The sequence below is a fragment of the Equus quagga genome, chromosome 5 (assembly GCF_021613505.1).
Source record: "Equus quagga isolate Etosha38 chromosome 5, UCLA_HA_Equagga_1.0, whole genome shotgun sequence".
NCBI classification, from domain to species: domain Eukaryota; kingdom Metazoa; phylum Chordata; class Mammalia; order Perissodactyla; family Equidae; genus Equus; species Equus quagga.
The window spans coordinates 8,282,026-8,302,009 of record NC_060271.1 but is presented as its reverse complement, the minus strand read 5'-3'; the positions used below and the strand labels follow the sequence as shown (position 1 = coordinate 8,302,009).

At 39.2% G+C, this 19,984-nt stretch overlaps 1 protein-coding gene across 3 annotated transcripts in view; it reads right to left on the bottom strand.

The window, feature by feature from the left end:
• FAF1 (Fas associated factor 1) overlaps positions 1–19,984 on the bottom strand; it is a 473,869-nt gene that overhangs the window by 447,085 nt on the left and 6,800 nt on the right. Inside the window, exons 1-2 of one of the 3 annotated variants that reach the window (XM_046660421.1) lie at positions 19,819–19,978; positions 11,099–11,200 (exon numbers count right to left, since the gene is read on the bottom strand). The exons of 1 other annotated variant lie outside the window; for it this stretch is intronic. In XM_046660421.1, coding sequence (XP_046516377.1) covers positions 11,099–11,200; positions 19,819–19,863 — 147 coding nt within the window. In that variant the 5' untranslated portion in view covers positions 19,864–19,978. Of the gene's footprint in view, positions 1–11,098; positions 11,201–19,818; positions 19,979–19,984 lie in introns of those variants that run through there. One more of the 3 variants, XM_046660422.1, reaches the window with a different exon arrangement.

Sequence of the window (19,984 nt, the reverse complement as noted above, 5' to 3'; positions counted from 1 at the left end):
ATCTGGTATCATTTCTCTTCAGCCTAAAGAACTTCCATTAGCATTTCTTATAATGTGCAGGAGTGTTGGCAACAAATTCTCTCAGGTTTTATGTTCTAAAAACGTCTTCACTTTCACTTTTGAAGGATAATTTTGCTAGATATAAAATTCTAGTTTGATAATTTTTTTCTTCCAGCACTTAAAGTCATCATTCCATTGACCCCTATATTCCATTGTTTCTGATGAGAAGTTAACTACCATTCTTGTCATTGTTCTCTTCATGGAATGTCTTTTTTTGCCTCTGGATGTTTTTAAGACTTTTCTCTTTATCTCTGGTTTTCAGCAGTTTGGCTATGAAGTGCCTATGTGTGACTTTCTTTGTATTAATCCTACGTGGTGTTCATGGAGCTTCTTGAATCTGTAAATTTATGTCTTGCACCAAGTACGCGCAAAGATACTGAAAAATCTTGCCAAATAAGATCCACACAACCATAAGACATACTTGGGGATTCTTTTTTAATAGGAAGAATGTTAGGAGCACTTCAAAAGATGAGAGAAAACAGAAAAATTAAGAGAATTACAAACCTATTACTTTGCCATCAATTCATGCCAAATTTTAGAACAATTTCTTAAAGAGATGTTGGCCTATAAATCCTTTGAAGGAGAAGAGTGTGATCATTATGAATAAACAATGCCAAAACATTTTTTGATATATAACTCGACTTGCATGTCCAGAATATAACATATACTTCCTAAATCTGGATTTCAATAAAGCAACTGACAAAATTTCTCTTATTTATTCTTAAAGATATAATACAGAAATAAAGATAAAATGCTACCAGTCATATAATATCTTTGCAGTATGAATGTCTTCATCTAATTTCAATTTAATTTATGTCATTTCAATAAACATTGGTAGCCTGACATTTGGCAGGCACCGTTAGATACTAGCAACAGAGAGATCAATATGACACAATTTCAAATCTCAGCACACTCAGAGAGCATTAACAGACTGATGTTCATTACATATGCAAACAACACAAAGCTAAAATAGCTAATATTCTGATGACAAAATCAGGATCCAAAAACTCAATCATATCCTTCTTATCTTACTTCATCTTATTTTAACAAGCTCAAAACTAATTAATTCGGTTCAATTAATACTCAGTGAGAAAACACTATGTGCTAGAAAGTGTGCTAGGCATTAGGAATACTAAAATGAATAAGTTCCAGTTCCTGGCTGTAAGGAACTCACAAATTAGTAAGAAAGACAAGTAAACAAATATTTACAAAGTAATGTGATAGCTGCAATGACAGACGTACACATAAGAATGAGAAACACAGAGGAGGGAGTAAGGAACTGTTAGGGAAGCCTTTATAGGAGACAATGCCTATGCAAAAGTCTAAGGCGTAAATAGATGACTGCGAGGAAGGCAATGGGAGAACTCACAAAGGCAGAGAGACATGAAACGATATAAGTTCAAGAAAATTACAAGCATCAAAGTATCATTATAGAACAAGGTTTCAGGAAAAGTATAGGCTACACAAGATCAAATCACAAAGAGCTTTGTTAGCCATGCCAATGAACTTGACTTTCATCCTACATAAGCAATTGAATATGGAGTTCAAGAGAAGACAGGAATGAGGCTGCTGCTTTGGGAGTCAATAGCACATATATAACGCATACTTAAAACCAAAGAAAAGATGATTATCCAAAGAAACAATATGTGATGGGGTAGAATGGAAAGGAGAAGGGAACAAGGACAGACCCTTAAGAGAAATCTGGAAGCATTCAGAATAAGACACTAGATCAGTGAAAGGCATTTTTAAACTGAGGGAAGACTGGCAAGTTCTTAAACTGGAAATAGGTTGAGAAGAGGGAGCCAGAAGAAAGGGAGACGCAGACGCCAAAGGAAATATAAGGAAAAACTGATGAGGGACAAATTCCCAGGTAAATGATTAACAGCAAGTAGAGGGGACAGAAGTTAATGAAGAGAAATATAAAGTTCTCCACTCAGCTTGAGAAATTCAAATAATTAAATTTAGGATGAGGGAGATATGCCTTCCCTGCTTGTGCAGTATTTTAAGTAACTATTAAATAGGTCTCAAAATTGTAAGGTGACTGCATTAATAGTAATACAATGTGCAAAACTAGAGGGGGAGGCTGTTTTACTCTACTTTAAACCTCTTTTGGAAAACTGTGTTCACTCCCAAGCTCCTCCTTTGAAGTGCGCCATTAATAAGTAAACACATCTAGAAGAAAGCAACCAAGTGATAACAATGGTGGAAAAAACTGGAAAATTAGGGCTCAGATAATAAAAGTTAATGGTAACATAGTTGCCTTCACATAGTGGAGGATGGGGGAAGAAAAACTGTATGTCTAAAGATAATCAATAAGTTACAAGGAGGTAAACTTTTATTAGCTATATTAGCTGCCTTATAAAGTAGTGATCTCCCAATTACATAGTATAATGCCTCACACAGAGCAGTTATTCAATAAATTTTTGTCAAGTCTGTGAAAATATGAATGAAAACATTGTCAGGTAATATATATTTCTCTGTATTCCTCACATCCTCACATCATAATACATGTCAGGTCATTCAATTATCTGTTGAACAAATGAATGTCTGGTACACTCTCAGTACATATTTACAGATTTAAAGCAATAAGAATTAAGGATGCTGTTCATTTATCAAGCACTATCACCAATATCACCAAAACCCCATGATATTCCCATCTCTTTTATCTCACTTATCTGACCACAATACCAATGAGAAGAGAGGTATTGCTGAGTAAATGTTTTGTTGGGCAAGCTCAGAGCATCCTATCTGGGATTACTAAAGCAATGGCGGAAAACCAACCTAGATCCATAACTTTACAGTTTCATACTTTCCCCATGGGTAACAAACAGCAGCTGCAACTATAAGATGTGCCCTGGCAAGCAGGGAGTTCCTTGCAGGTATCTTCGTGAAGCTCTCCTTAAAAACTCGGAAGGACTGCGTAGGGAACCGAATCCTAGGGCCAGCTATGTATGTCACCACTGCCCTTTCATCAAAGGATGACTCTATATCCATGCTAAGTCAGTGTACCTTCAGGATCCATCCCCTGGAAATGCCAAGGTTCTGCTATAATCTCACACACACACACACACACACAAAATATGCACTGATTTAAAAAAGAAAGAAAGAAAAGAAAAATCATTTAGTAGACATGCCAGGAAAGGATGTGGTTGTTTCTTAGCATATTAATATTTTTATCTTGATAAATTACTCCTGAACTATAGGTAGGATTTATGATCTAACAAAATCTTTAATCTTAACAATAAAAATATACTTCATTTTGGCATAATCCACACTTTAACTTTACATACTCTCCATGCATATATAAGTGGGAAGAGTAATAACTTATGCAGTATTTCTCAGTTCTTAAAGCCATATTAAACATTATCATCACATGCTGTTCTATTGGGACAATAAAGGCAGAATAAAAAGTAAAAAAAACCATTGCAAAAACAGACTTTACGAATACACACAGAAAATGACACATCATCTCACTGGCCTTTTCTTTTTGCTTAACAGGTCTTTTGCATCCTTTTAGGTTTCTGATTTTGCTTAAATATTGGTTAAAAGAAGGAAAAAGCTGTTAGTACCCCTTTGACAAAATAACACCTGTCTTCACTTATTCAAATTTAACACTTAAGTTAATTCCTTAGAAGCTTCTACCTGTTATCTTGGTTAGACAATTGACTAGTTTTAGGAAACCTTTATTCCAAGAGTACGGCTAAGGTTTTTACAAATAAAATTTAACTAGTAAACTACTTTAAATTTTGCAGGGACAATAAATATAGGCAAAAATTTACCAACTATTTTGGTAAAATGCTATGATTACATAGCATTACTATGACTGCTGTGTTATTACTTCCCTGTAATAGTCTCATCACCACCTCTCTAATCCTATAGTCCATTAGAACATGAAGATACTACACGAAAGCTTACAATCACCCCAAAGTCATTTTTATTTTGGCAGAACATCTTTTTTACTACTTATTACAGAAAATTTCAAGCATATACAAGAGTAGAGACAATAGAAAAATGAACATAGCATCCTCAACAATTACCAAGTCAAAGCCAATCTTATTTCACTCCCCATCAACCTCACCCCTAAACCCCTCCCAGACTGTTCTGAAGTAAATTCCGGACATCATAAATATTTCAGTATATATCTCTAAAGGATAAGAATTCTTTTTTCAATATAACCCAATACATTATCACAGTTAAAAACATAACTATTTAATTATATCAAATATCCAGTCAGCTTTGGCAAAATACTTTTTTACATTATTTAAAGTATTTACAAAATACTTTACTACCTTATTCCAAATTAATCACTAAGTAATGTTTTCCTGTTCTAAAATACAACATAGTTTAAAACAAAGTTCATGTGTATCAACTTGGGGTGAGCTTGCCTTAGCTGGAATCAATTCTATTACTTTTGCCAGAATATCATTCCTTTTGTTTCAAGTCCCACAACTAGGACCTTAGGAAAAATCTAGGGACACCAGAAAAACTTCGTTCTTTCTTTTTGTTTTCCACAAAGCTACAATAGGATGAAGGAATCAAAAAATACCTAACAGCATTTTAAAAGGCAACCTTGTAAAGTGCAATACTTACTAATTTTTTCCACTACTGCAGTCATAATGATAGAGGAAAGGAAACACGTTCCGCCATTGGAGGAGGGGAGGAGATGATCCAAAGAAAAGCAAGCCACATCCTTACAATTTCTTTGAAATTGAATTTTCTATTTAACATTCATGCAAATTTTATATACTTCATAATTGTTTTTAACTTTAAAAAACCACATATTTCTTTTTAAGTTACTCCAGTAAATGGTGCTACAAGAAGACATACATATTTCTTCTCTAGCTTTCAGTACTCCCTAGCACACCCATTTGAGAAGTGTGGATACATAAGATCAGAGACTTGACTTTGGAGTAGAGCACACATGAGTTGCAAACCCAGCCCTGCTACGACTACCTGTCATTAGATAATTACTTAACCTCTTTACACCTCCAATTTTCATCTTTAAAATGCGAATAAGAAGAATGGCTATCAGATCAGATGGTATATATCCATTAGGTTAGATAACGCAAATAAAACACTTATCACAGAAGCCAGCAGAAAGTAATGCTCAGTAAACATTAGTAGTACTAGTTATAATTACCATCTCCAAAATCAATCTGTAAAATGAAGGATTACTCACCTTACAGGGGGGTAGGAACTATGAAGGATCTAATATTTCACTCTATTTACTTGCAAGCTAATAATTTAACTTGTTACAATTTCATGGACGCTGGACGAAGACACACGACTCCCAGGTCAAGGAGAAAGTACTTTATTATTCACAGCAATAGCAGTAACCAGAGTATAGCATTTTTTTTTGCACCAGTTCCCAAGTCCCATTTCCCACAGGGTAATACAGAGTGGGCCAGATGACATCTACACACACAGTGGATTACATTACATGAGAGGAACCCTGAGCTTAGGGAACTTGAATCTTTTATAATGGACAGTAAGCATGCCTACCCTTTGCTTTGGAGGGAGAAAGAATCTTTATCTTATCTTTCAGGCTGTAAGCAAACTCGCCCTCTGGTCTGGAAGGAGACATTATCTAGGCTGGTCACAATACAAGGCCTTTGAAAAGACAGTCTGGAACAATCAGTGCCTCTATTCATAAGATGTGCAGAAATATAAGACACAAAGAGAATTATCTCCCAACATATCCACCCCTCACTTCTAACTATCCCAGTTGTTGACAGTTTCTCAGGAGTATGTCACTCCAAAGGCCACTCTGATTAATCTAACAGACGCTGGGACTAAATCCATTCAATTTGTCTCAAACAGCATTTAATTAAGGCAGCTATCAACAGGCAGCAGGATGAGGCTAACCTTCAGCATTGATTTCAACCATATTTCTCAGGGTTCAACACCCAAATAAGATAAAGAAATTCCACCAGTCATCGAGGTCTACTTCAGAAAGTCTGGTGGCTTTCTCCCTAAATTTCTGTATTAACCTTTCTACTTGGCCCAAGGCAATAATCCAAGAACAACAGGATGTATTAACACTTAAACAGACTCTGCCTTGGCCCACAAGGAAAAAGTCCAAAGCAATTTATCATCCATAACAACTCTGGTCAGTGAGTTGAGGTTGACCTGAATGCTTTCCAGGGCCAAGGTGTATCATTGATCACTTAAGCTAAAATGTCAGGAATAAATTTCGAACCACCTATTCTAACTGAATGACTTCCCTCACGGAGATAACGGTCCACAGGGTGCACATAAATAACAAATCAGTCATCAGTCTGGGAAGCTTCCCTAAGAAACCAAGGATAGCCTCATTTTGGAGACATCTTGACAGTCATCTGAGGGCTACAAGATCTACTGGTGGTGTTTCCTTAAACACTGAAAGGTGCAAGAGGTAGGCAAGGTAATGACTGGCTTCCACATAAGAAAAACAATCCTAAGGGCAGAGATAGTGCACCTAGAAAGAGAGGATTGTTTACAATTGTTGGGTCCTTCCAAGTGGGACCAACAGCAGTCTAGAAGACACTGTCAACCTGTGTCCCAACATGGCCTCCCAGCCAAGTGGTAGGCCTTAGGGTTTTCAGTCCATTTCAAATAATTGAGTCTAGTCCTTGTTTTTGAAAGGACTGAAGAGGACTGTCAGTCCAAACTGTTCCATTTGTCCAGGCCACCAGTAATCTTCCCCACAGAATCTCTGCATGAAGGGTATGGGATGGGGGTGGAGTAGACATCAGGAGGCACTGACTGGTGTTTTGCAAGGAAGGTACAGGAGCTGAGGCCAACCCCTGCTGTTTCCAATAGACTTCTGAGTAAGGTTAAGGGGAAGGAGAATCAAATGGCAATCATAGCTATCTAATGGAGCATGGCAGACCCAGCAGTCAATTAAATTTAATGTGACTGCAACAGTTTAGAAGAGCTACAGCAGGGTGTTTTCCTCCATGAGGAACGCTTCAAGTGTGGTTCCAAAAGACAAAGAACATTAATGTCTTTCCCTTCCCCAAAACTTCTGGGGTTTAAGGTGTTCCCTCCTCAGGTGTCAAGATTGTTGTTTTCCGTGCACTGCCATGACATCAATATGTCCCATTCCAGCAGCTATGACTTCATCTTTTTTCCAATCATCTCCTACTCACAATCAGGCCTTTCATCTGGAAATGTCAGGTGCAATAGGGTCAAGGGAATTTTTTTCATTTTTTAAAGATTGGCACCTGAGCTAACAACGGTTACGAATCTTCTTTTTTTTTTTTCCTTCTCCCCAAATACTCCCAGCACATAGTTGTATACTCTAGTTGTGAGCGCCTCTGGTTGTGCTATGTGGGACGCCGCCTCAGCATGGCTTGATGAGTGGTGCCATGTCCACGCCCAGGGTCCAAACCAGTGAAACCCTGGACCACCAAAGTGGAGCACATGGACTTAACCACTCGGCCATGGGGGCATTCACCCCAAGAGAATTTTTATAAAACCTACAGAAACCCATTTATGGTCCCCACTGACCCACATGGGCCACTGCAGGGGGACTCACTAAGCAGCATACTCAATTAAGTGGTCATTATCCTTCTGATCTAGGACCATTTCAACCCAACAAGAGAATCCAGGTGGCTGAACCAGAATTAAGTTCGAATCCCTTAGGCCACCTTTCGGCAAGTCACCACATAGAAGGTACACCAACAGGCCTGGGTTGCTGCTAGGAGAAAAAAAGATACATCATGCCTAGAAATGGTCATGGTAGAAACCTGAATTTTCAAAACAGGGCTGTATAAGGGCTATATCCCACCCCTTCCATCCTGATCATTACCCAGGAAACGACCTAGATGAGATGATCCCTTTCTGGGGATAGCCACATTCAGTGACCAAACTTACTAAGGAGGAAGCTGTTCCAACATTCAACATTCATCCATATACCAGATGCCTGTGGACGGTAGAAAGCATGGAAGGTCCCTCAGATATCCTGACTATCAGCTTACTGTTGAGTGGCCTCTGCGATAAAAAGTGTACCACCATCAGACTGCAAATGCTCCAGAGAGCCCAAAAGCATAATACAGATTAGTTTCAAGGGCTACAGTGGTGTGGCCAGTCAGCTAATTGGACTGAAACAGTAACACCATAACCAGAAAACATGTCAACAGCAATAAGGCACCACTGATACCTCAGAGAGAGAGGTCAAAGGTCTAATGTATTCAATCTGCCAACCAAGCAGGAGCTGCATCCCATGCAACGTGGCTTCTCTCACTGTGTGACAAACAGGTCAACTTTTGGCAGGAGTCACAAGTCTGCATGCAGTGGTACCTTCCACATCATAAACATAGAGTCCTTTACTTTGCATTCAGTTTATGATAGCTGATGCGCTGTCACATCTTATATGATGATGGATCCAGGCAACAATGCTGGTGCTAGGCAGTGCAGGCTCTATCAGAAGCTTGATTCCAGTGGGTTTCATGAGAGAACAGGCCCTTAATGTGAGCATCTACATGAGTGATCCAGACAGTTTGATCAGCAGCTATAATTTGTTTCCATAGTTCACAGCTTCAAAGAGAACTGCTCTTTAATCTGCCAGTCTATAGTTTCCAAGTGGCAGACCAAATAGCTAGGCCATTGGCAACAGGCCAAGGGTCAGTAGAAATACAAGTTTCATGAAAAAGAATTCTGGCAAGAGCTATAAGAAGAGTCTTGAGTTCTGTCCACTGAACAGAGCAATCACATCCATTATTAGTCTGCATAGCTGGTGCAAGGCTGAACAGCCCCAGAAGAAGAGTGGAAACAATCAGTTTCAGCTTAGCTGAACCACTGGTGAACCAAGCCCAAGTTAGGAAAACCTCTACGAATTGAGGACCTCAGTGAGTCAGTAGTTTTGCTTCAGACACTGAAGTGGGGAATAACGCTTCCTCCAAAGGAGGGGCTGAGCCCTAAGACATTATGTACTCCCATGATCTTATCTCCCAGACAAACCAGTGAAAGTTCTAACAGCTTTGCAAATTTGTCTCCTCTCACACTCAAGTGCAGGTGCACACACATGTGTAAATGTTGTCTCAAAGGAGGCAGAACCTTCTGCCCAGCCAGGACAAATCTTAGTACTTGTCGTTCATTGGGGAGTCTGAACCTGAGTCTGACTGGCAAACTGGTAAAAAAAAATTCCCTCTACCAGAAAGGAAATTTGAGGGTTGTTGAGACTTAGCAACACCCAGAGGAATGTTCAGGCAGCTGTCTTTGAACCTACTTCCTCATACTCAGTCTACAACCACCTCCCTAATTCCTCCTTATTAACAGGCAATAAAGTAGAGAATCACTTAACAATTTGGTAAACATGTTCCAGTTGCTACCAATTTCCATGAACTTCCCTCAAATTCTGTTACCCAGCCCATGAGGCCCTCACCCTTCCTCTTCCAGCAAGCCATGTGTCTGTCAACATCCCATCCTTGTTGCCAAAACTGTTAAGAGCAGTGAAGGATCTGAGATTTTATCCTACTTGCAAGCTGACAAGTTAGCCTGCCAGTTTCATGCGTGCTGGCAGAAAACCGAGACTCCTGGGTTGGAGACAATGAACATTATGACTCATAGTAATATCAGTAGTCAGAATATTAGCATTTCCTTACGCAGTTCCCCAGTCCCATTTTCCACAGGGTGATGCAAAGTAGGCCAAGTGACACCTGCGCAGGCAGTGGATTGTGTTCCAGAAGAGGAAGGAGCCTAGAGAACCTAAATCTATTCAAATGGATACTATGCATGCCTGCCCTTTGCTCGGGATAGAGACACTATCTCTGTCTTCCAAGGCTGCTCACTATAAAAGCATCCTTGAAAAGATAGTCAAAAACCAAAGCAGTCAGTGCCTCTGCTCACAAGACACACAGAAACCATGGAGAACTCTATCACTGGATATACAGGTCACTGTAAAACTTAGATGTTAAGAGCGTAGCACAGTACCTGGCACATACAAAGCAATCAAAGGACAGATGCTAATGTTATTATTCCCCACCATTAAACCTAAAATAAGAATGCTCAATTGTGTCTCCACCTCACTTTAACTAGATGCCAAAGAATACAACTAAAACTGACTTTAAAAGAAACAAGTCCAACCACTACTTTTCCCTTGGGAGAAAGGGGGCGGGGGGAGGGGGGGGGAGCCAGGAGGGCACAAGAGACAAAGCTTTCCTCTCACTAACACTCTTCTATTACAGCTCGATCATTAAAGAATCCCAGGAACCAGGGTGAACTGCAGAGACAAAAAAAACCAGGTGACTGGAACCTAATTTTAAAGCCATTAAGGTGCACATAGCCTGCAAATCTTTGTGCTTTTCTTTACCACAACTTGACATCTCATTCTTTCTATCTCAATTATTCCTCTATAACCACAAATAAGTATAAAGGTAGGTGCAATTACCCTATTATTTTTGCCAGACTGCTTCTGGAAGTTATCTCAAACTCACCCTAAAATCAATGACTCGGCCCCATACCCAAGTGGTTGGGTTCATGCGCTCCACTTCAGCAGCCCAGGGTTTTGCTGGTTTGGATCCTGGGCACAGACATGGCACCGCTCATCAAGCCATGCTGAGGCGGCATCCCACATGCCAAAACTAGAAGGACCCACAACTAAAAATATACAACTATGTACCGGGGGGCTTTGGGGAGAAAAAGGAAAAATAAAATCTTTAAAAAAAAAAATCTATGACTAATGATTTAACATGGCAAACAATTTTGATTTGAAATTAAAACTTCTGCCTTAAAAAACAGTGAGAGTGAAACTATAAAAGGAAGAGTGATTGACGCATAGCAATTCAGTAATAGCCTTCAAATTTTACGAAGTTCTGGGCCTTGGAGGGGAGAAAGAATTATTCCTCTACCCTCTAGGTCCTTCTGACTGGTCTAAGAATTAAACTGACATGAGACAGACTAACAGGAAAAAAATAAAACAATGTTTCCAAGAAGCTAGCTTCACCAATATTTTCTCCTGCTAATCTAAATTTAGAAAAGGAAAAAAACTCACCACTCACTTCCATTGGACCCTGCACACAGAGATCCAGGAGACCTACGTGGTAAGAACTCTTACCTCCTGCCGGCTCTTGTCAGGGATCCAGGATCTCTTAGCTGCAGTAGTCCAGGGGTGAGCAGGGTCCAGCCAGTAAAGTTTTATCCCATCCTCATCGCCAGACTGTAGGGAAAGAAAAACTATTCTCTACCCTCCAAGTCCTTCTGGCCGGTCTAAGAATTAAATTGACATGAGACAAAATAACAGAAGAAAATCAAACAAAGTTTAATAACATGTATACAGGGGAGAAACCCAGGAAAACTGAGTAACTCGACAAAATGGCCAAAGCCACCACCTTAAATATCATCTTCAGCTAAAGACAAAGGAGGAGTTTGGGGGTAATGGTTTGGGACTTCAAAGGGCAGGAAGGCAATTCACATGGAGATGGAAAAGCAAACGTCTGATAAACAAATGTTTGCTGGGCCATCTACAGACGTTGTGACCAGAGAGAGAACTTTGATAAAAACAGGCTTAGCAAGGATCCTCCCAGTCTACCATAGTTATCTATGGTCATGGCCTGTCCTGGGAGACAGGCCTTTTATCTTAAATTCTTTCAGGCAGTTAGAGGAAAGGTCAAAGTTTCTTTCAGAGTCTTTGCCCTTAAAAATAATCAAGCCAAAGAGACATATTTTGGGGTGGCAAATTCTGATCCCCCAGAGGCTCAAGTCCTATATTTTGCCACATTACCTTACTGAGTGCTCCATAAAAGCTAAACCAGAGGGGAAGTGTTGTGCACTTCTCTACAGATGGGTCACTTTGAGGTTATAACCCTCATTTCAATAAAATACTCCAATTTTTATTCTCTCAATAATAGATTTTAATATTCAAAATCCTATGTCAGCAAATGGTAGATGCTTGAAAAATACATTAAAATTTACAATTTTATTCTACTTATTTGTACCATAACAGCCAATACTCATAATATTCCTTCAAAAAATATTCACTGAGCACCTCTTACTAGATACTATAGGAACAGATGGTTAAGACACAGGCAGTTGTTCACTCAAATTGCTGATAGGTGAAAGAAACATGTAAAGTGATTACTGACAATCTGACATAAGACTTGAAGAGAAACATGTAAAAGATATATAAGAAGAAATGATTAACTCTAACTGGGCACAGAGTACTGAAATTATAAGCAAAAGGTGGGCTTCAGGTTTTGGAAGATAAATGAAGTTTTCCAAAGGGACACGAAAAATAAGAGTTCAAAGGCACAGTCATGAAACAGCACATTCTACTGAACATCATGTCTATACTCATATACTCAATCTTCCTAAGTCATACAAATGTTAACAGTACTTAAGATCACAAAATCAAAGAACCACTGGAATGGATGTAACTTCAAAAGTCATCTAGATCAACTGTTCTCCAGTGCAGTCCTTGGATCAGCATCATTAGCATAACCTGGGAACCTAGTAGAAAGGCAAACTTGCAGACCCCACACAAGATCCACTGAATCGGAAACTCTGGGGTGGGATCCAGCAACCTGTGGTTCAACAAGCCCTCCAGGTTTTTTTGTTGTTTTTTTTTTTTCTTTTTGGCTGAAGAAGATGTGCCTTGAGCTAACATCCATGCCAACCTTCTTCTATTTTTTAGTATGTGGGTCACCAGCACAGCATGGCCACTAACAGAGCGGTTAGGTGTGCACCTGAGAACCAAACCCGGGCCAGTGAAGCAGAGCACTCTGAACTTAACCACTAGGCAACCCTCCAGATTATTCTTATGCAAGCTAAAGTCTGAGATCCATTGATTGATTGATTTTTTTTTAAAGATTAACACCTGAGCTAAAACTTTGCCAATCTTTTTTTTTTTTTCTGCTTCTTCTCCCCAAATCCCCTCAGTAGGTAGTTGTATATTCTAGTTGTGGGTCATCCTAGTTGTGGCATGTGGGACGCCGCCTCAACATGGCCTGACGAGCGGTGCCATGTCTGCGCCCAGGATCCGAATCAGTAAAACCCAGGCAGCCAAAGCGGAGCACACAAACTTAACCACTTGGCCACGGGGCCAGCCCCTGAGATCCATTGATTTAGATCAGGGTTTTTCAGCACTCTTGACATTTTGGGGTGGATAATTCTTCATTATAGGGGGATATCTTGGGCATTATAGAACGGTTAGCAGCATCCCTGGCCTGAACCAACTAAATGCCAGTAGCACCCCCCTGTTGTGTGAGCCAAAAATGTCTCTAGACATTGCCTAATGTCCCCCGGAGAACAGAAATCACCCACAAGTGAAAACCACTGATCTAGATCAGGGATCAGCAAACCTCCCTGTAAGGGGCAGAGTAAACACTTTAGGCTTTGCAGGCCATGCAATCAACTACTCAATTCTGCTATTGAGGGCAAAAATGGCCAGAGACAATATGTAAATAAATATGCATGACTGTCTTCCAATAAGCCTTTATTGACAAAAACAGACAGTAGTTTGGCTCTCAGGATGTAGTTTGCAGAACCCTAGTCTAGATCAATTACCTAAATTATAACTGAATGTACTCAACCCCATTGCTGCCAAGTGATTATCCAGACTCTGAATACCTTATCTAGCCCAGTCTTCTGTTTTCAGATAGATATGGCTCTAGGGAGATCTGCATTTATAGACTGAAAAACTGAAACCCAGAAAGGATAAAATGACTTGCTCTGAGAACCACAGGGAAAACAAAAAAAAAAACAGAGCTCTAGTCTGCCTAAGCGCAATGCTCTAACAACTGCCTCCTATGGAGGTGTAATCATATAATGCTACCTGTGAGGCATCCAAATGTTTTAGCACTTTGCAGTTACTAAAATCTAGAAAGAAAAGTACTGGATTCACTGGGGGCAGGGAGGAATAACTATATCTTAAAGGCCCAGATAGTAGATATTTTAGGCCTGTGGTCCATAAAGTCTCTGTCTCAACTACTCACCTCTGTCACTGCAGCAAGAAAGCAATCACAGACAACAGGTAAATGAATGGGTGTGGCTGCGTTCCAACAAATCTTTATGTGCAAAACAGGCAGCCAGCTTCCAGGCTACAGTTTCCTGACCCTTGACCTACAGAATCCATAAAACGTCTGGGAATCAGGCATCAACCCCACCACACTCAACGAAGCTAAACACTTTTCATGAGCTTAGAAGCATGGCACTAGACTAGGGTGAATGGTAGACTAGGAATGACCAGACAAAGTGCCAGCCATCACCACCACTACCTACCCCCCAACTTCCTTCTTTCTAGCATGTCTGCTATACACTAGGCACTGTTCATTTATTTTATGTGTAAGTTTTATCATTTGGAGAAATTTCTGAATGATGGGTCTTGTTTTCCTCTAGAATTCCAGCTATCTGACAAAACAAGCTAAAAAATGAACATTCTTACGTGTACCTGGACAAAATCTTTGTTTCAAACCAACTCACGACCTTAGACAAGTCACTTCCTTTTTCTGGGTCTCAATTTCCATAAAAGGAAAAATGAGAAGCTGGAAATAGATGACCTCTGAAGTCCCCTGCAGAGAACAAGTATGTACCTTAAAATTGTCAAAAATGAAAATAACAGCTAAAATTTATTGAACACTTTCTATGTTAGAAACCTCTTCTAATCACTTTACATGCATTAACTCATTTTTCATATGGGGAAACTGAGGCAAAGAGCTGTGAAGTGAATGGCCAAAGATCACAAGATGAATGAATGGCAGAACTGTAATTTAAATCCAAGTGATCTGAGCTCAAAGTCCACGCACTTAACCACTCACTACTAAAGTTTATTCCACGTGCCAAAACTTTATTTTCCCAATGACCAACAATCCAAACACTAAAACAACCTGATCTGTCCCTCTAATAAATAAAGAGGATAGTGGAAAAAGGAAAGAAAGGGTGTTAACAAAATTACTTTCAGCCACAGTATTCAATCTCCCACCCAAGAAACAAACACGATATTTTATGGGTATTTAGTTTGGTCCCTCACAACATCACAAAGGATACCTATCCATTTGGATCTATACCATTTCTACCCCCGGGGTCTGGCATCTTCTCTTGTAGAAGATCTCTCTTCGTGTCAAATCAGGAAGAAAAAAAGAAGAGGAGGAGGAGGGATTCACAGCCTCATTTAGAAGGAAAAAGTGTTACGAAGGGGCGGAAACTACTTACAAGTAACTTACCAGTAGTGTATGGAAGAGTCCCTGCTTCACAGAGGAGTTGATAGGCAAATGGAAACTTAAAAGTCCCATAGTGATAATTCAATATATATGAAAATGTATAAAGCAATTTAGGCAGCAAAGGTATTACTAGCTGGAAAGACCAGGAGTAAAAAACAAAAGCACAATTGTGTTGTCTGGGAAACATAACTGGAAGTAACCTCAAAATCAATGCCAAATTAGAGAAGAAATAAAAGGACTCAATCTGTGGCCACTGGAACTAGGTTCAGAAAGAATACTTTTTTAGCAAGGTAGATAAGGTTTTGTTTCTGAAAAAGTCTGAAGGAAAATATTACTACTAGTGAGGGCTGTTCCTTTTTTTTCTTCACTTGAATAGAACTATGATCTATGTCTCTATATTATCAGTAACAGAGAGATAAAAATAGAAAAATATGAGACCAACAAGTGAGACTAATCTAAAATGGTTACACCACCTTTTTTGTTCCCAAAGAAAGATTATGTTATAAAAATGTATCTTAGAGGAAAAAGACTTTGGTACGACAATAATTGAAAGGTTAAGGGAGAGAGAAGACTCAATTTTCGTTCATCTAGACCCAAAGTAAAAGACAACTAATATTACTGAAATCATTTGATAGCAACTGCAATTCTGTTTGGATAACTATTTTTACATTTGTAAGCAAACCAAATATGATCTCAAAAGTGTCTTTGATCAAATGATTTTTGCTCTTCACCTCAACCTGAAAAAAAAGAGTTAAAGAATTCTACAATTAAAAAAAGAACAAGATTTGGAACTTTCACCTGAATGCATCTCTTTGTTATAAAAAGACATTAAGAAAGAAAAAGAATTCTCATGATTCATCAATGCCTGCCTGTTTTTTATACCCAGGAAATTCCTTTACACCCCCTCCTGGCTCGGGCCAGCCAGAACTGTAGGTGTACTACTCTACTCATTCCTCTACCAGTAACATGCTATGCTAACACTATGTACATTTAAAGCTGATTTTTGTTGGACTATTCCAAATTCTACACTCATTTGCTGAGAGCTGAATTTGCAAATAGTTTATTAAACAGGATGCTGTCATTCTCTCCCTTCAAAATTTTGGTAGTGCAGCAACTACGGAAAACAGTACGGCAGTCCTCAAAAAATGAAAAATAAAAATTTCATGTGATCCAGTAATCCCACTTCTGGGTATATACCCAAAAGAATTGAAAGCAGGGACTCTTAACAGGTATTTGTACACTCATGTTCATAGCAGCATTAAGGATTCACAATAGCCAAAACAGGGAAAAAAGTGTCCATCAACAGAGGAATGGATAAACAAAACGTGTTATATACATAGTAAAATGGAATATTATTCAGCCTTAAAAATGAAGGAAAATCTGACACATGCTATAACATGGATGAATATTGGGGACATTATGCTAAGTGAAATCAGCCCATCACAAACAGATAAAGACCATATGATTCCACTCATATGAGGCACCTAGAATATTCATCTTCATAGACGGAAAGTAGAATGGTGGTTGCCAGGGGCTATGGAGAGGGAAGAATGGGAAGTTATTGTTTACTGGGCAGAGAGTTAAAGTTTCGCAAGATAAAGAATTCTGGAGATGGATGGTGGTGATAGCTAAAGAACAATGTGAAGGTACTTAATGCCACTGAACTGGACACTTAAAAAACAGTTAAGACAGCAAACTTTACGTTGTGTGTATTTCACCACAATTTAAAAATTTTTTTAATTGAGAGCTGCTTTTATTTGAGGGAAAAATCTTTTAGAAGACCATTTGGAATATATTTGCTTGTAATGAGCTCACTCATCTACAAAGTCCCCAACCCATCCCATTAAGTCTGAGCTGTAATCTTCCATCCACTACTTATCCAGTTATAAGAAACCAGGTAATTTATTTTTAAAATTATACTTCAAGACTTGGTATGTGAATACTTGGACGATACTGGTTTCTTTTACAACTGTGTAAGTCACTTTCCCGACCCAAAAGTGAACATAGCAAAATAATATTCTATTTACCTCATATGATAGTTATCCACTCCTCCACTGATTTCAACAGAAGTCTTTTCTCAATATATTGAGTTGAAATAGTTAAAGAGAACACAAAAATCCTTCCCAAAACCTTTTCCATACTTAGACGTTGTATTTATAAGAAACTATTATCTAGCAATTATCAAAATCTGAAACTTATTTATTTTTAAAATCTAATCACATTTAAAAATCACGTCCCTTTCTACAAAGGCAGCACTGAGCTCTCAAAAATATTATTAATTTTCACAATCATATGAAGTAAATAGACTATAGTGTCACTATATTCATTTTTGGTTGGGGAAGCTGATTTGCCCAGTTATAGATGAAACCAGTATCATCCAAGTATTTACATTCCAAGTCTTGAGCTGCAATCTTTAACATACATTACCTGGTTTCTGATAACTAGATAAATGCTTATTTTTAATCGTATAAAAATTTTGCATAATATTAAAAAATAGGAAGAATAATCAATTTTAAAATTAAGTCCACAAAAGCAAACGGATCTGGCATCATCATTTGTAAGAGGAATACAAGGTTTCTAAACACACAAAAGGCTAATGCGCTTAACATGTGCATAGTTTTTTAAATAATTTTATTCTACCAATACTGTCCTCTTACCTACGTGACAATATGAAATTAACTCTCACCATTTGGCAAACAACTGTTCATTGCATTGCTATTGGTTTGAAGAGAAAAACTTATTAGAATATACTAATACGATCAAAATAAAAGCCCAAATGCTTGTCAAAAAATCTTACTTTGCCTCCGAGTACAAGAATCCTAAATTTCCTGTCCTTGGCCAATATAAGGTTCACAGTAAGCATAATGTCACAAAAAATAAGACAGCAAGCAGATACAAGTTATTAGAGGAAGTAAAAAGTTTAGTGAAATCAAAACAAAGTTATAATTACCTTAAAGCTTTTAATGAACTAAACTACACCTTTTGTTATTGTCTAAAGCCATTCCTATCAGAACATAACAATTTTATAACAGGATAAAACTATTCCTAGAAATATAGAGCTCTTTTTCACACAAGTGAATTTCACATTAGATAAAAGATTGAAGTGGAGAATGAAAAAGAAGAACGATTTAAGACAGACAAAAAATCTCATGCCAATCTTAATCCTACAAAACACCAAAATCTTGTGGTCAACTTTTATTTTCATAACCCTTCTTCTTGTCTGAGTTGGGAATTACAGTATAATCAAATTCAGATATATGCATATTCGTAATATATCAGATACCACTGGGTAACCAGAAGATCAAACTCTGGAAATGGCCAGCAGAATATTAAGTTGTAAAAATAAGGAACTTAAAAAATCAGAGAGAGAAGAAAAGCCCAACAAAGTCTCAGTAAGGAGAGACCCTCATGGAACGACCCAAAACTCCTGACCCAAAACACCCATACTTAATAGCCCCACACTTAATACCCCCAAATACTACACATTCCCCGTGTAATACACGAAACACTACACAGTAAGGAAAAATACTGCCTACTATGCTAGATCTAGTGCAACGGTGACTGTTAAAAAAGAGGGAAAAGTCTGCCTATACATAACATAGCTTCTAAGTTAATGCCAAAATGAATGGTTAAAAATATATCACTACAATATCTTCTTTCCCAAACATCAAAAGGCAAAAGCGGTGTTCACAAGGAATTAGTTCTAACTTCAAGTCTTCATGATTCATACAGCTCCACTTTCAAGACACTTGTATGCTAGTCTCACTACAGTTGGGTTCAGTAAGGGAATAACCTTTGCTTATCCTTTAAATTATTCCTGGAGAAGGACATCAACCACACAATTCAAATCTGTAGGGGAGAGGAATCCGCAAATTTGAATTGGTAATTTGTCAAGCTGCAATTTGTCAATTCTCTGCAAAGATACTTTGGTATATATATATATACACAAACTATTTACCTCCTCCTCATCTTCCTACCCTCCAAAGATTCCAATAAAGCATGAAACTCTCAAACGTTTATTTCTTCTTGAAAACGACCACAATGCCCCGCTACCCTCACCACCTCCTCATCATCCTGTTTTACTCTCCCCTTAACACAATACACCACACCCACACCACTACACGCTCGATACCCACACTGCATAGAGCACACGCTCTCCTCATGGAACGACCCAAAACTCCTGACCCAAAACACCCATACTTAATAGCCCCACACGTAATACTCCCAAATTCTACACATTCCCCATATAATACAAGAAACACTACACAGTCCACACACACAATAACCCCAATAGCAAAACACCCTTCACCCTAAAAATCCCATTCAAGCCGTGCCTAACACAGACTACACACACTCAACATAGCATATGAATTACACGTTCCCCCATGGCTCACAACGCGCGCGTGCGCGCACATACATACACACACACACATACACACACACACCACACGCGCGCCCGCGCGCGCGCGCCCACGCGCACACACCCCAAGCCACGTACCGTATAAAAGCCCAAACCACACACCACGGCAGTGCTCAAACGCACGCTGGGGAGAGACCACCCTTCTGGCACCGGGAACCCACGAGGTCGGAGGTGGGAGGGGAAGAGGGCCAGATACTTCACCTGAAAATCCGCCAGGATCATCTCCCGGTCCATGTTGGACGCCATGGCGGCCGCCGAGTTCCGCGGCTCCGGGAGCGAAGCGCGCACCTGGGAGGGAGGCGGCGCCTCCTGCGGCCGTCGCCGCCGCCGCCGCCGCCGCCGGGCGCCGAGGGGCTGGCGGGCGAGC